This window comes from Saccostrea cucullata, unplaced genomic scaffold (assembly GCF_032062105.1).
Source record: "Saccostrea cucullata isolate Sc308-1 unplaced genomic scaffold, CSIRO_AGI_Scuc_v1 ctg20546, whole genome shotgun sequence".
NCBI classification, from domain to species: Eukaryota; Metazoa; Mollusca; class Bivalvia; order Ostreida; family Ostreidae; genus Saccostrea; species Saccostrea cuccullata.
In genome coordinates this window covers 33,886-49,924 of record NW_026931869.1, presented here as the reverse complement: position 1 = coordinate 49,924, position 16,039 = coordinate 33,886, and the positions used below count along the sequence as shown (strand labels likewise).

The window sequence follows — 16,039 nt, the reverse complement described above, 5'->3', positions numbered from 1 at the left end:
TTGGGCCCGCTTCAGATTTTCAAATATTAATATCTAGAGTTCAGATTAACCAATATTAAAACAACTTATATAGTAAGCATAAATAGAAGTGTCTCTATTAATATTCCAAAAATAAATGAAAAATATTGAAAAACAAAGAAAGTTGAAAATTTGGACTTTTTGAATTGGCTTCCGGTAGCGACAGGAAGTACTGACGACGAACGAAAAGTTGCGTCCTGGAAAGTATTGATCATCATCTATAAACTCTGAAAGTTTCACATTGATACCTTTTTCCGTTTTTGAGTTTAATCGTGGACAAAATGTCGTTTTAAAATCAGGAAAATGGTCCAAAACTTGGCACCAGAGAGGAATTTCCAAAAACTGTCTTGGAACTTTCAAGAGTATCTTACAACACATCTTTCCTGAAAATTTAATATAGTTCTATCCAGTAGTTGTCGAGAAATCGTGTCAGAAAAATAATAATAATAATAATAATAAGAAACAGAGCAATAACTATAAGGTCTTCCGTGAAGACGGAAGACCTTAAAAATATCAATCTATTGCAGGTCAAGAGGTAACAGACCAATGGTACAGTGAAATAAAATTCTTTAACTTCGGCACTGAGCCCAGGAACCTTTCAGCAGGTAATACAATTAGCATGTGGAGTACATGTGAAAATACTAGAAATCTGCAAAAATTACAGGACATATATACATGTAACATTTGAAAAAGCAACGTACGAAATTATGACCATGAAATTGAAAATCATGGACTTGCAAATAGGCGAGATAAATAAGCGATAAACAATATTAACTTACTCTTTTTACTAAAAAATAACCTAAAATTATAAAACTTTAAAGGGTGCTGGAGTTCCTCATTGACAACATTTATACAGTCTTCGGAGAACAAGTCTTCCAACAAACTGTTGGAATTCCTGTAGGCATTAACTTTTGATATCGGTTTTTATATTCCTTTAAATGAAGCAAAATTTATTTGAATACTTCCACACGAGAAGAAAAAAAGTTGCTGTGACCTTCATTTGAACATTTAGATATATTGGCGTCGCTTTATCAATCAACATGAATAAATATAACAATAACTTCCATTCATATATTGACTACAATAATATCAAAACGAACTTGAAATGTTTTACTGACTAAAATGATAAGGGCTAACTAACAACTAAATTGTATGACAATCGAGATGACTGCAGCTATTCCATCATCATTTTTTTTTATTGATAATGTAATATTCTGCCATCACTACATATTGTATTTATATCTCACACTTTATTCGAAACTACAGACCATGCTTTGAGAACAAACATTTTTAGACCGAGGCAGTCTACTCACATCGTCTGAAGTCAACAGTTCGTAAATTCCATGATTATTATAATGACCTTGTTAGCAAATGTAAACGAGCTTTGGGTCTCATTTTGACTGACTTGTTTCATACTAATCGTTAGGTCTTTGTTTTTATACAAAGTCATATACTAAATGTTTATTTTACTTGCTCGATACATAGGGTGTAACTAGTGATAGTTTCTCCTCCTACAGGCACCTGATCCCACCTCTGAAGTTTCCAGGAGTCCGTGTTTTATGCCCTGCCTACAGATTTGAATTATTTTTGAATTTTTTTTAGATAGAACACTGTTCGTTATCTTAATCTTTTTCACGAAACGCCACTTAATTTATTAGATGTAATCTTACAGTATTTCGAAAATCATCAAATTAAACATAGGACGCTTATCAGGAAGCATTACAGGGTATTTCTGAAGAGATTGTCAAAGTTTTGTTTCTATAAGGGAAATACAGTAACTTTTTGTTTTAAGGTAGTCCGATCCTCAGGTTTATAAAATTAGCAGTTAAGTAATCTAAAATACTCATAAAAGTATCTCTGAATTCACAAAGTTATGTAAATTTATCCACAGTATTTCTTTAAAGTAAAAGATTAAAGTTAATCATATTATATAGGGAAAATTGTCAAATGTCCAATATTTTTGCAGAAAAAGCGAATTAGAACATCAGCAATGCATTTTCTAATTGCAAATTGATCAACAAACATATTTTAGGTTAAAAAACAATAGGTATCCAGGCATTCAGAGAAATTGTCATGAATTTTATATTTATTTGGTATTTTTTGTCTTCTTTTCCCGTTATATATTCTATAATACATAGTGTAAAAGGCTTTTACTATCATTGCAATACACCACACATTACTTCTCATTCATATCATGCTAATAAGCATTGGTATCTAAGGCTGGATTCAAGAAAATCTTATTTCTCTAAAACTGTATAAATTTTTTCTCCTTTGGTAGGGTACAAATGTCAATTTTTATAAGATCTTTTCTAAGACTTCCAAAGACCTTGAATCTTATGAAGATGAATACAATGGAAATTGTTGCAAAAAAAAAAAAAAGACTCTCAAGCCCCATTTTGATGCATTTCAAATTCATTATAAATTTTTGGAGTTATCCTTCCTGGCTGAGGATCGGATATCCTTAAAGTTTTTATGCATTTCTTCCTTTACTTTCAAAAATCCCTCATGTTCAGGAAGTAAACATTTTGTACATTGAATAGTTTAATTTTCAAACTGTACAATTAAGTAACTTTAATATTTGAAAAAAAAGATTGAAGACATCACACGCAGGATATGAGTCCTTTGAAGGTGATATTTATCCTTTATTTGATTTGATTTGAACATATTTTATGTATCAATTACATTAAATTGTATTAACATGAATACCTTTTAAATCTTAGGAATGTCTCTTCATTCATTGCATTCGTCCTAATCAAAAGTCTCTTTCAATATCTTACAATGTAAACAAGGCGCTATTGACCCTACATTCACAATCTATTTTAGGTTTCCTTGTTCCTTAACAGATGGGGATATTGACTTTCCTAATGTGGCGCCTAATTTTGTTATGGATTGATTTTATTTTATCCTACTTTCAGTAGCCATCGGGTACATGTATACCTTGTTCTATACGCCCCACCATTAAAATGCATGTGTATTAAATAGTTTGTGAATCACTAACAATCTAGCTTTTTTATGTTAAGTTTTAAAAATATTGGAACGTACTACCCATTTATTGATGTCAATGATTATGAAAAGAAGAAGTTGGGGGTATTGAACAGTGATCGATCTCAAAAGAATCTGAGAAAGGCGTTTCAATACAAACCTCTCAAAATTTCAGAGGTGGAATGAGGTGCTTAGGGGGAGTAAGCATCACTGTTGACAGGACACTGCTGACGGGGCACACCCGCCGTGAGCCCAATAAATTGAATGGATAAATTCATAGTATTTAGATTAAAAACAAAGATCTAAAATTTAGAATGAACAAGTCAGCCAAAAATACAACCCAATGATAAGTTTTAAGAGACAATGTACAATGTACTTTTTTTATCACTATTTAAAGGACATTTTACACAAGTTATCTGGAGAGGAAGCAGGGAAATTGGAGTCGGAAGAGCATGTTCGAAAGATGGGAAAATTATTGTCGTCGCGAACTACAGACCTGCTGGTAACGTTGTCGGAAGGTTTACAGACAACGTCCCAGCCCCAGTCACAGGTGTTCAGAGAAGACCATATGGACTGACAGGTAGTAGAATATGCAATATAAAATATATATTGGATTGTTAGGTTACCCGGCAATTTGAACAGTTGAACGCAAATGTAAACAGATGTGTGCATATTAAACGGAAATAATGTGACAAGTTTTATCATTTGTGTGTTTCCAAGCTTTATATTGTTAGATTTGCACAGTATTTTACCAGGAAAAGTTGAATGGCAATGTTTTTAACGATCTATCGCTCTCTTTCTTCTTCCTCTTTTATGCAAAATGGAATTTAGATATGCTGGCAAATATTTTTTTCATCCACTTTTTAAGCATATTTTTAGACTTTAATTAATTGGTGAACTATAGGCGAAGGCTTTGTAAGGAACATATTTTTTTCATTTATTTTGATTTTGCATTTTTATGCAAACCAGGTTGTATCTATATATGCATTTTTTTTTATTAAAAAGAAAGGTTGGTAGTGCTAGTTTTTTTTTAAAATCATGCTTTACTTGTAAAACATCGTCTGTTTTCTTTCTCTTTGGAGGACACATTGGTTTGGCGGATTGATCAGAATGTTAGTAAATACTAAATCAAGGATTAATTTTAGCCGTTATCTGTGTTAGTGTCCGAAGTAAGCTGACTCCCTTGTTTGTACATGATCGAGGTCCGTCTATGTTTAGAGGATGTTTATACCACATTTGACAGCATTTAAATCCATTAATGCACATCAAGAAAAATTGATGGGAACCATCATTTTTTATTATGAGTACATATGATTTCACGGTTTAAAATCCATTTCGCAGATCAAAAAAATTAAATCTACTCAATGAAAAATGAAATTACCGTAATGTGTAAAATAAAAAATTATTTATTGTCACTGGGAAAGTAAATCAGAAATATTTGCTATAAATGTTGATTTAAACCATGTGTCAACTTGCCAGTTCTCGAAATGTAAAGAGACCTTACAAACGGACAAACTGATACTTTAATTATATCGATCACATTTATATTTTGGGGGAAGTTTATTATTAATCTATAAGGTATGCTGAAAAATAATCTATAAATCCAAATGTTTGTTCTGCCCTGTTCTAGAGAGCTTTTAAAGCTAGAATCTACTTTGTATTCTACCTGTCTATAAAGTTTGGGCTTTCCTTTTATTGACCCATATCTGATATCATAAATATCTGCGTGGGATAGAAGGGCGGTGGCTATCCGCCGGCGATTTAAACTGTCATATTGATTCTTAGTCTCCTACAAGTCATATCATCAAAGGACACAATAGAATATAAAACAATGTAAGTAATCTATATTTAGTAAAATTGTAAATACTACTTGGATATACGGTTAATATATCATTTTATTTCATTACGCTTGCTTTTATTTTCTTCTTCGTACTTTAATTGTATTGCATTTCATATGAAAGGATCTTTTTACTTCGTTTATTTTCCATAAAAAAGAAAAATTGGCATTTGCTCCATTTTTTATATAATATTTTTTGTGTTACATAAACTTTATTACACTTTAGTATTTCAAAAACTACTGCTTTAGACCGCCACAAAAAGACAAGTTTCTATTGAAGTCACGATATGCTATTGCTGATAAAATTGCTGTCATGTCGCAGAAATTTTCAAACAAGAAATAAAACTGTATATAATTGCACATAAATTTGCATTTTTCAAATCATGTTATCTTTTTTCGTTCAATAAAATTCCCCAAAACACAGTTAAGACAATTGCTAACATATTTTCCCAAAAGAAATCTTTTATTTTGCTAGAAAAATTTGAATACGATCTATTTCGTCGATTCATTTTAATGTTGCAACCCCTTTCTACACAAAGTTTTCACCTTCACATAACTGAGATAGTAAGTGTTAACAAGTTAAGGGTGGCGTCAGTGATAATACTTTGTCAATAGCTTAGTGAACAGTTAACATTTTTATTGGCTATTGATTTTCCTGTCGTGTCTTTACTACGTGTCCTAGCCCTAGATCCCAGTAAAAAAAAATTCTACCTACAAAGTTTACATTCTTTCGTAAAACATGTTATGTCCCTTTGAAAGGACCATGAAACGAGTTTAAGAACATTAAGCTATTAAATTTATAATTGAGTCCTTTGAAAAGTGGACTAGTGGTATTTAACATAAGGGAGAATGTTAAAACATTGAGAAAGATTCCGAATTTCTTAGCACTTTAAACATTTTACAACCACATAAAACGAAACGGGGTTTATATTGCCAAGCATTGCCAGCATTTTGCTCTTTGCAATATGCCATACAATATTATCTTGACAAAACGCTTTGATGAGTGCAAATTGCATAGCTGTATTGATTAAGTACAAAATGTACACTGTATATAGTAGAAATTGATTAGTGTTGTATATATATGGTATAAAATATACAGAAGAAAAGGTCAAACTGTGAAATAATTAATTAGAGGCTTATTTTGTATGAATAAATATACATATGAGACCAAGAAATTCTGAGATGGAAAAAAGAACCAAACTAAGCATCCAGTTTTCTTTTTCCAGAACCCAACTTCAAAAGGGAATCGAGTCCATTGGCGTGTAATTCAAAGGCAACAACTTTTGATAAATATAGAAGTGGAAGAATGGAATCAAAATCTACAAGAACTTTTACTGAAACTACTGGAAGTGGGGCCAACAAAATCACTAAGACTATAGTGGAAGAAACTATCATCAAAGCAGATGGTTCCAAAGTCACCAATCGAAAAGAAACCATTACACACGGAGAAAAGGGTGGAGCTAGTTCTTCAGGACCATTAATGTTAGAGAGAGGCAGGGAAAAGGAGAAAGACAGTAAAAAGGATAAAGGAAGTGGTATGCTAGGGGTGGGTATTGTCCTTATAAATAAAATGAAATCAAACTGATTTTAAATACAATAGGAAAGATGATTAAAGTTCTATTCAGTATCATATTAAATCAAAAGATTTGCATTTCTTTCATATATACATCTGTTTCACTACGAAAGTTTTAAAATAATAATCTGATTTCTTTTAAAATTGCCTGTAAAGATTGACTTTTTAAAAAAAAAAATGTGAGAACGAGAAGTGTTTGTAATGAAACTTCTGACCATAAACCGATATATGAACATTGTAAAACATAAGCAAACCTGAATCAGAGTTATCGCTCTTGTAGTTCTGTACATTTTACTTAAAACTCACAAATAAAATTTTCTTTTCTTTTTTTTTTTAATCTTTAGGCATTCTTTATTTAAGTTTACTGACATTCAATTCTTGTATAACATCTTTATACAGTTTTAAACTTCCTATGAACGAAGAAAGTTAATATAACAGTTATAAATCCCATAAAAACTAGCAATAAAAATACTTTAACAGGACAAAAACATTGATATACGATGTGGTTCAATGGAACGCCTTAGTTGTCACATGATGATCACATGATGATCCTTGTTCATCGTTTACTGATACCTTGTTTTCATTCGTGGACACTTCTAAAGTGATGGTGCAGTGGCAATATATGCTAAAATTTATTGTGATATGATGATTTACTGTCATGACGTGCTGAAGTTTTGTTTTTATACTATGCTTCATTTTATGAAGATATTTTGACATAACTTGCTAACATTTTGTTTCTGTCTGCTGATATTTTATAATACCGGTATGTTGATTAGGTCTTATTGTTGGGATGATATGTCGTCATTACTGGCTGATACTTTGACATTATGCATATACGCTTAATATTACTTAACTATATAATGGTGCTCTGTATAACGTAGATCATTGTGATTTTCTATTTAAATTTATATTTTGTTTCACGACTTCCAAAAATCCAGGACAAGCGTGGGACAAAACTTGTAGCTCTCCACCGGCAAATGGTGGCGTCTCCATATGAGTGAAAATTCTCAAGCATCCCGCTCATCATACTGAGTTCAGCTAAGTTTGGACCACAGAATTCGACACCGTCGACTTTTTAGGTCTATTTAAATACCAACTGCTCAAAAGTCGTGGACAAGCAGCTTAAAAAGTCTCCTTTCAAATGTTCATGAGAATGTTTGACTTCAGTTTCTCCAATACACACAGTACATTTTATACAAATTGTGAAACTAACCACTGTCTTGCTTTTGGGAGACTGTAGTTTAAACATTTCTTCAAAGTATAATAAACTCTGTCAGAAAATAACAAATAAACGTGAACAAAATCATTCTATAATTAAGTACCAGCATATCGTATCAAAGTAGCAGTTAAACAGTATCAAAGATCCATCATTTAATAAGAAAGTATCATAAACGGGAAAGGTGCATGTATCTACGTATTGGGAAGCATCAGCAAGTTATGTCGAAGTATCAACCTGTAATAAAGTTTTTGAAGACAATGTATCAGCACACAAGATATAAATAATGGATGAGTAGCAGTACATAAAGATAAACTATCAACATTTAAAACAATGTATCAGCGACTAATCAAGTGGTAGAAATATCATCACAATATGAATATTATCCACATTGAGGCAACTGAGGTGTTCTACAGTGTAAGAAAATTAGTTTAGCGTAAATACATGTACATGTATAACAGTCATTGATTTTATACATTATTTGGTGTCATCTTTTTACTATTGATCCAGCTTCTGTTGACTATTACTATATACATTTAACTTACTGACATCACCGATAGACTTTTTTCTATTGACTTAAGCAGACAGCTTCCATCAAAACATTTAGGTGTACTTATTTGTAGACTGTATGCGTAATTAATCATTTGATTGTCTACCACTATACTATGTAGGCAATTACAGATTGTTACTATCCGTCAATAATGAAGCCAATAACCTTGAGCCAAATATGATGGATCATTGCAACGAAAATGATTCCCAGACGGCAAGCTGGTATTCGGGTGATTCCACAAATTTGAGACAAATTGTGTCACTCATGAAAAACACTCTAATATTCCTGTTAAATATAACAAAATTTCCCTGATTTTGTTCTAAATATTAAATAAAAAGATATTCTTTTTTGTATTGATGCGCAAAAATGTTAAAGTTTGATTTTAATAATGAAAAATAATGTCACTGTGTCATGTATCAATGACGTATATCAGTGTCCCTATGATAGACTTTCCACTTTCTGTGGGTTTTTTCACGCATCTAATTTTTGTTTTTCAGTTTTATTTGTCTTATTTATTCTAATACATTTCTCCTAAGTATGTTTCTTTTTTTATTCAGTAGGTTTTTTGATCATACTACTAAAATTTTGTTGTGTATTTTTGTGTCACTTAATATTTCGTCATGACCGAAACGATTGTGCAATCTGCTATTTAAAATAGAGTTACTGCCCTTTGAATTATTACTCTCCATAAAAGAAGGCTTATAAACTACTAAAAGTTTTGATGGCAGGAAAGGAACAGTGTAGGTCAAAAGGTTTAGAAGAAAAATCCCGTTGTAAGTATCTTTTTTTATTAGTTCCTTTATGGTTGATCATGACCGAATGTTCTAAAACACGATAATACAAATATTTCACATAGTAAACTTGTTCCAAACGGCTTTATTTAATGTTTCTGCAATGTTATGTACATCATTGTACCATCCATATAGTACGTATGGTGAGCTGATCAGGTAATAACTCAATTTATGTCATGACCAAAACTGTCATTTACCGCAACTTAATATGTTGTGGTCATGACAATAGTTACTATTTTCAACTCAAACTTTTTATCATTTATTAATTTTGCTAAAACAACAACATATATCATTAAATATTTTAAACTATCAACATTATAATTGATTTTTTATTTAGTAAAGCATAAAACAATTGATTTTTTTTAGTGTTTCGTAAAGAGTTGGACTTGACAGACAAAAATCATGCATAATTAAACCGTTTAATTTATTTGATGTTACATTGTTTTTTATTTTTATTTTTATTGGTGTTTTGGTGTTTTTATTTTAGAATTATTCATTGACATTTTTATATGTATAATAAAGCAATGTCATGACCAAAAATTTGATGTCATGACCGAAAATTTTAGTCATGACCACAGCACCAGTCTTTCGTGCAAATAAAATTACATGCTATTAATTATTAGTAAAAAATAAGCCTTAGTGATATAATTTACTTAATTTTATGCCTGTTACTTCCTAAAACGTATTAATATTTGTTTTTTACAACAACAAAAATTGATTTTGTAATTACATAAATAGCATATTTTTACATCTGGCGATTTATTTGGCCCTCCACAGAATAGAAACGTATTCCAAAATTCTACAACTTCTTTTATATTACAGAATATTAATTTTCTTTTCTTTTCATTGGTTAAAAAAATATTTCTTTTCAATATATAGAGAAATAGAAATTGCATGTTTTTATATCGTTGCGGTCATGACCAAAGCATAAAAAAATTGATTTTACTTCTTAAATTTAAGAAAATCTGTTTACTTTGACTTGTGACTATCGTTGAAATTAAAGAGCATATGTATTACAAAGCTCATTGAACCATGTTGGACAAAGAAAGAAGAAAGAGCAATATTAACTTCTTCACTTATGAAAATTGTCTCAAATTTGTGGAATCACCCATTCGTGTTTTAAGTGTAGATTTTTTTCTTATTAATGCAACAAGTGTATATCTAACTTTTCTTATTTATTTCCAACTTTATTTAAAACAAAAACTTCATCAAGGAGAACTATCACACAAGGTTACTATGTTTAATTTAAGTAAATTCTCCTGAATTGATGTCGGATTCATTCTTTAATCTTTAAATACTTAATTTGTAGGAAAACAAAGCAGCAAACCATTCATTGTTTATTAGCAATAAATTTTCATGTGAAAGGTTATTAATATGTGTAGGATAGATAACAGGGAACAGATGTATATAATGCCACCTTCTCATCTTGATATTTATTCTATAGAAACATGACTCATATAAACAGGAGCCTGGTAGATTTTGTCTGTTTGATGACAGATGAAACAAGTGTTGAAAGTTTTCACTTCATTTACAGCCTTAAAGATTACAGATAACCTCTTTAATCTTGCGGGTGATCAAAATAAATTTACAACCCATAGATCTCTAGCTTAAGTCGGCGTATATTTATACTAGTCATCGCCTTTTTTAAAAAAAAATCCGACTTTTTCTTTGTTAATGTGATGAATTGTGAACACTAAGACAATTACCACTAAGAGGTATTTATATCATTCTGTCGCGTCGCGTATGTAATATACATAACCCGCTGTGTATTACATGAACATATTTTTATTGACAATTTCGTCAAATCAAGGCTGTGTGCTATGGCTGCACTTTATAGTGAAAGCTGTTGATAAAAAATCTTTCCACGTGATTACTTCTGATATCATACAGCTCGTTTCACATCGTCTATTTGGTGTACCATTTCACAAGGATCAGAGAAAAAATTGGCATCTCCTGAAAGTCGTGATTTGATGTTAAACAAAATTAAGGTTTGTTAAAAAATTTCAAAATGGGTTGCTGTTGTTCACAGTTTTTCAAAGGCAAGGATAAGAAGAGAGATTCGTCCAGTTCCAGTTCAGGGTCATCGCAGGAGAGGGCCAAGAAACCACAGTCTATTAAAGAGTTTATTGATGAATGTGTCAAGGTTCATAACAAGTACAGAAAGAAACATGGAGTTTCAAGTCTCACTCATGCAAAGGTAAGTTAATTGTGTGCGAAAAGAAATCAAGTGACACTTGTACCAAACTCAGAGGGAAGATAATCATAGGCAAATCTTTTAGGATTTTTACTCTAAAATAATAATAAGATAATTTTGAAGGTAGCTTTAAAGTTTGGTGCAAGTGTTCGACATTTCAAATTTTTTTCTCTTTCAGGGAATTTTATATTCTGTATTGTCTCAATACTTTAGCTAAAAGTTGAATTTAATATACATCATTGTTCATTGGTTGCAACTAATTGTAAAGCATGATATATGATTTGAAACCCTTGAACATTACATGACACACATAAAAGATATAAAAGATATGAAATTCGTCTAAAAATCAAAGATATTACGCCCACTTTCAAAGTGTTTCCAATTTATTTTGTCTTAAGGATCTTAGTGCATTTGCTCAGAAGTGGGCGGAACATTTAGCCGCCACCAATTCCTTTCAACATAGCGACTGCATGCACAAAGGAGAACGGCTGGGGGAAAATATCGCTTGTAAATGGTCCTCCTCAGGGGGAGATTACTCAGGTACAGAAAAATAGATGCATTGATGTAATACAATCACCCTAATACGATTAAAGTAAGATTCTTAAATACCAAAATTTAATTTACAATTTTTTGTAAAATAAATTGTTGACGTTATTACAAAAAACACGTTAAATTGCTTTAATCCTTGATTTAGATAAAATCAAGAAAGTTCATAAAAGCTTCGATTTTATGTTTAAGGAAAAGAAGCTTGTGACCAGTGGTACAGCGAAATAAGTAAACATGACTTCAACAATGAACCAAGATCCCTCGGGTCAGGTAAGGCTAACAAAAATTCTTCCCATTGCATAAATTTTGAAGGCAATGTCATTGTGTGAGCACTTGGTTTACATATATGTTATATATTTACTTGTTATTTAAATTGTCAAACAATTTGCTTCAATTTAGGTCATTTTACACAAATGATATGGAAAGGAAGTAAAGAAATAGGGGTTGGAAAAGCCAAAACTTCGGGAGGAAAAGTCATTGTTGTGGCGAGTTACAGACCAGCTGGAAATCTCGTGGGATCATTTAAGGAAAATGTCCCTCCACCAAAATAGTTGATGTATAAATACCTGTTAGACAGTCAATTTCTATATGTCAATTTCATTATGTACATAAAATCATATACTAGTACCAATAAATTTTTAACATTCCGTTTAACCAATAATAGAAAAATTGTTGTATGTTTTTATTCCGACAATGTGAAAAAAGTGTTGGACATTTAAAAATTACATATATAATAAAATCTTTGTTTTAAATCACTTCTTATTTAGGACAAAAAATCAACACGAAGCTACAAAACAATATGCAAACAATTTGTAAATGAGATACAGTACTGCACTTATGTAACATGTAACACTACTAAATATGTACATCAACATCAACAGATATGAATTGTTAGAATACAGGACTGAAGTGATTTGAAAAAATGATACTGTTAAATTCTGTTGATTGGCTGTACAGTGGATTAAGTAAACGTATGATCGTTCATTTTCCAAGCATCCCAGGTTGTAAAAGAAGTTGGTGTTCGAAATCCTGAAAAATTTAAGAATAAAAATAATTTTTTTGAAATAAAAATGTGAATTTAAATATTTAAATGTCAAAAGTACTTACTTGATGGCTCGACATAAGACATTTTAGTAGGTTCCCTTCTGAAAAAAAAAGATACAGCACATGAATTCATACCTTTGAATTTACACTTGTATTTGTATATCGAAAAATATAAATTGAGCTGTGTTAAGGTTGTATTCAATTGAAACAAAACCTACTTCATTTTAATTCGCCTCTTCCTTTTGCATTTCTTAGCCAATTTTTCACATGACCTTGGTATCCAGGAGAAATCTCCATACCGAACGATAAATGTCATGATCAGAGTTAACAACCCTGCTACAACAGCCATGGCAACAACGAACCAGGCCACATTACGTGTGTCCTCGAAAAACGTCATGTACCTATCGGTGGTATTAGAGACCTCTACCGTGGTAATGCCAGGAATCACTATGGTAACAGTCAACGTATCTGTTTTCCCGCCATCGTCTGTGGCTGTTATGATTATAGCCTTTGTATCTCCCGCCGCAAAGGGAGATAAATCTGATGCAACAAATAGCTCTCCGTTAGATTTCATTCCAAAATATGTACCTCCAGTTGAAGTTTGGTCTATAGTGTATGTAATCTCTCCTAGAAATAATCATTTACATTATCACTACCATTGCATTCTTCTATTTCAGTAATACAGAAGATTATGATTTTCAAATTCACAAATTCAAGGTTCACTATTTTTTCAAATTGTTTGCATTTCATCTACCATTTAAGGAATCAGTGATTTCTTATATTTCCATTTCATTGTGAAATAAAATTGTAGATTTAGACTTTAAAAATGCAGACATAGAATTAAATTACACGAGCCCATCCCAATTTCATATATGACGTCAAACACAACGAAATTTTCATGCATATTTGGCCTCCTTAGCGTCAGACTCATGCGACGAGATTTGCAAGCATATTAGCCTCCTTAGCTCCTGATTTTGACCTGCCTAATTTACATTCCGGTAAAATTATCAAAAAATTAACTCCGTAACTTTCAAAGAGTTAACACAGAGAGAAAAATGAAATGAAAATATTTAAGGAATCACTGTGTTATTGCCATTTAAATTAGTGAAAATGGGATAATTTTATTATTCTAAAATTATCATGTTTCCCAGTTGATGTCCCTGGCATCCTCTCCTAACTGACAGTGATTCCTTATATTTTCATTTCATTGTGAAATAAAATTAGATTTAGACTTTAAAAATGTAGACATTTAAATTACATGAGGACTTCCAACCAATTTCAATAGTCTATTGAAAATTACCGCCGCACAATTTACATGCACATTTTGCCTCCTTAGCGTCAGACACAGAGACAGATTTTGCATGCATTTTAAGCTCCTGACCTAACGACCTGCCTAATTTACATTCCGGCAGAATTATCATAAACTCCGACAACTTTCAAAGAGTTATCGCAGAGAAAAAAATTAGAAATGGAAATATTTTTTCAAAAAGCCTAAATATCGGCATGGAAATATGTGTCTCTAAGAGACTCATGAACCACAAAGCTCGCTCGATTCTCCAGTCCCCTCCCTGAAACATGTTGATGAGTGAAGTCTACTTGTGATTATTTAAATTTTGACAATATTATCTGATACATGTAGTTTATTGGGAAGGACGCGATGATGACTTCATAGGTTTAAGCAATTTAATTTTCTTTGAATATTAATCCTATAAAATTACGTACAAATATTTCTTTCCGATTTTTGCCCAAACCTATTTACTGAGGTCATGCTTTGTTAAAACTTGAATCCACTATCTGTCGTTTTTATGTAAACCTTTTTTAGGTTTAAGGTTTTAGCATGGTTATTATAATTCATCTAAAACCGATGAACAATGTTTGAATAAACTCTTATTTTACAATTTCTAACACAAGGTAAATTATTGCTTGAAGTTGATACAAGAATAAAATTTTCAAAGTCATCAGTTTTTAAATTCTATGGTCGATACAATGCCCTTGTCAGCAAATAGCCAAATACAATTTATCATTGAGTCAATGCTGACTGACGTTTTTCATAATAATTGTTAGTCTATTATTTATACACTGAATTGACGACGGATTTTTCCACTTAGATCATGACAAGGAAGCAACGGCGGGTGTTACCGGTTGCTCACTCCTATGGCATATGATCCCATTCTGTTTCGGAGGTCCGTGTTTGCTCTGCTCCTATTTTGTATTGTTTTATGGACTTTGAGATTGAGTACTGTTCGTTATCTCCATATTTTTCTTTATATAAATTTTAACCCCCTTACTGTGCTTGAATTTACGATACATTTTTTATGTAAGTTTTAACTAATGGTTCTTGGCAAAATTAAGAAAAAACAATCCCAAAACACATTCACTTTTCCCCCCAATAAAAGTCTTACATGGCTTTTACCCTAAGAATTCTTTGGCAGATTTGCCTTAAATTGACTTGGTCTGCAGACAACAGAACAAGTGGCAGACGCTAGACAATCTTTATCAGAAAAGTTCACAGCAGTTTTTGGATTGGATAAATTAAAACCTGGTCCAAAAAGTTTGGACATTAGACTTGATATACTGTAGCAAAAAATGGCGCTGCAAAGCAAAGCATCCCTAGTAAAGAGCATATCTGTTAATTCAAGACAGCTTTTGACATTGATCCCGAGGATAATTACGTCATTTCTGTTTTGAATATAGACAAACTAACGCATATACAAACACATTGATATATCCCCTCCAAATCCGTAGCGAGGGGATAATAAGTAGCACTAGACCTGCCCTATGTTCGAGTGAATATCTAAATCCTTTTATATTATACCAAAGCTCCCAATATCTCCATCTGTTGCTGGTAGGGCAGCAATAACAGTTCCAACACTGGAGGTTGGTGAAACAAAGAAGGAGTAGGCGCTGCTAGCGAATGTTGGGTCGTTGTCGTTGATGTTGTTGATATTCACTATGAGAGTAGCAGTGTCGGTGAGACTTCCGTCGGAAGCAGTGACGGTGCACGTCACAGTAGCAGGAAGTCCAGAGTCTATGTCGTACAGAGAGGTAAAAGTTAACGCCCCTGATGAGGGATTCATGGTAAATTGTGGACAGTCTTGTGTATATGTAACAGTATCACCCTCTGGATCTGTTACTGCGAATGCTGGTGTTCCGATTGAATCACCTGCCTGTAAATTGTTTAATTTATATCTATGCCACTTTTAAAGAGTTCTAGCAACTTATATAGAAAGCCAAATATCTTTTCTTTTCTTTTTTTATTTCTTTACATCTGGTCAATAATTCTTTGTT

General features: G+C 31.9%; 2 protein-coding genes across 2 annotated transcripts in view; one reads left to right on the top strand and one right to left on the bottom strand.

Moving 5' to 3' along the window:
* Window positions 1-529: 529 nt before the first annotated feature.
* Window positions 530-12,766, top strand: LOC134233787 (uncharacterized; the record flags this gene model as incomplete). The annotated part of the gene is made up of 7 exons (XM_062715790.1): window positions 530-623; window positions 3,398-3,580; window positions 6,064-6,383; window positions 10,997-11,164; window positions 11,560-11,701; window positions 11,900-11,977; window positions 12,107-12,766. Coding segments are annotated over 7 exons (1,137 nt in total), but the record flags the coding sequence as incomplete, so codon positions are not given.
* LOC134233786 (cadherin-related family member 2-like) overlaps window positions 12,604-16,039 on the bottom strand; it is a 17,433-nt gene continuing 13,997 nt past the window's right edge. Inside the window, exons 14-17 of the mRNA XM_062715789.1 lie at window positions 15,567-15,918; window positions 12,970-13,378; window positions 12,815-12,852; window positions 12,604-12,736 (exon numbers count right to left, since the gene is read on the bottom strand). Of these exons, the coding sequence (XP_062571773.1) occupies window positions 12,669-12,736; window positions 12,815-12,852; window positions 12,970-13,378; window positions 15,567-15,918 (867 nt within the window). The 3' untranslated portion in view covers window positions 12,604-12,668. The remainder of the gene's footprint in view (window positions 12,737-12,814; window positions 12,853-12,969; window positions 13,379-15,566; window positions 15,919-16,039) is intronic.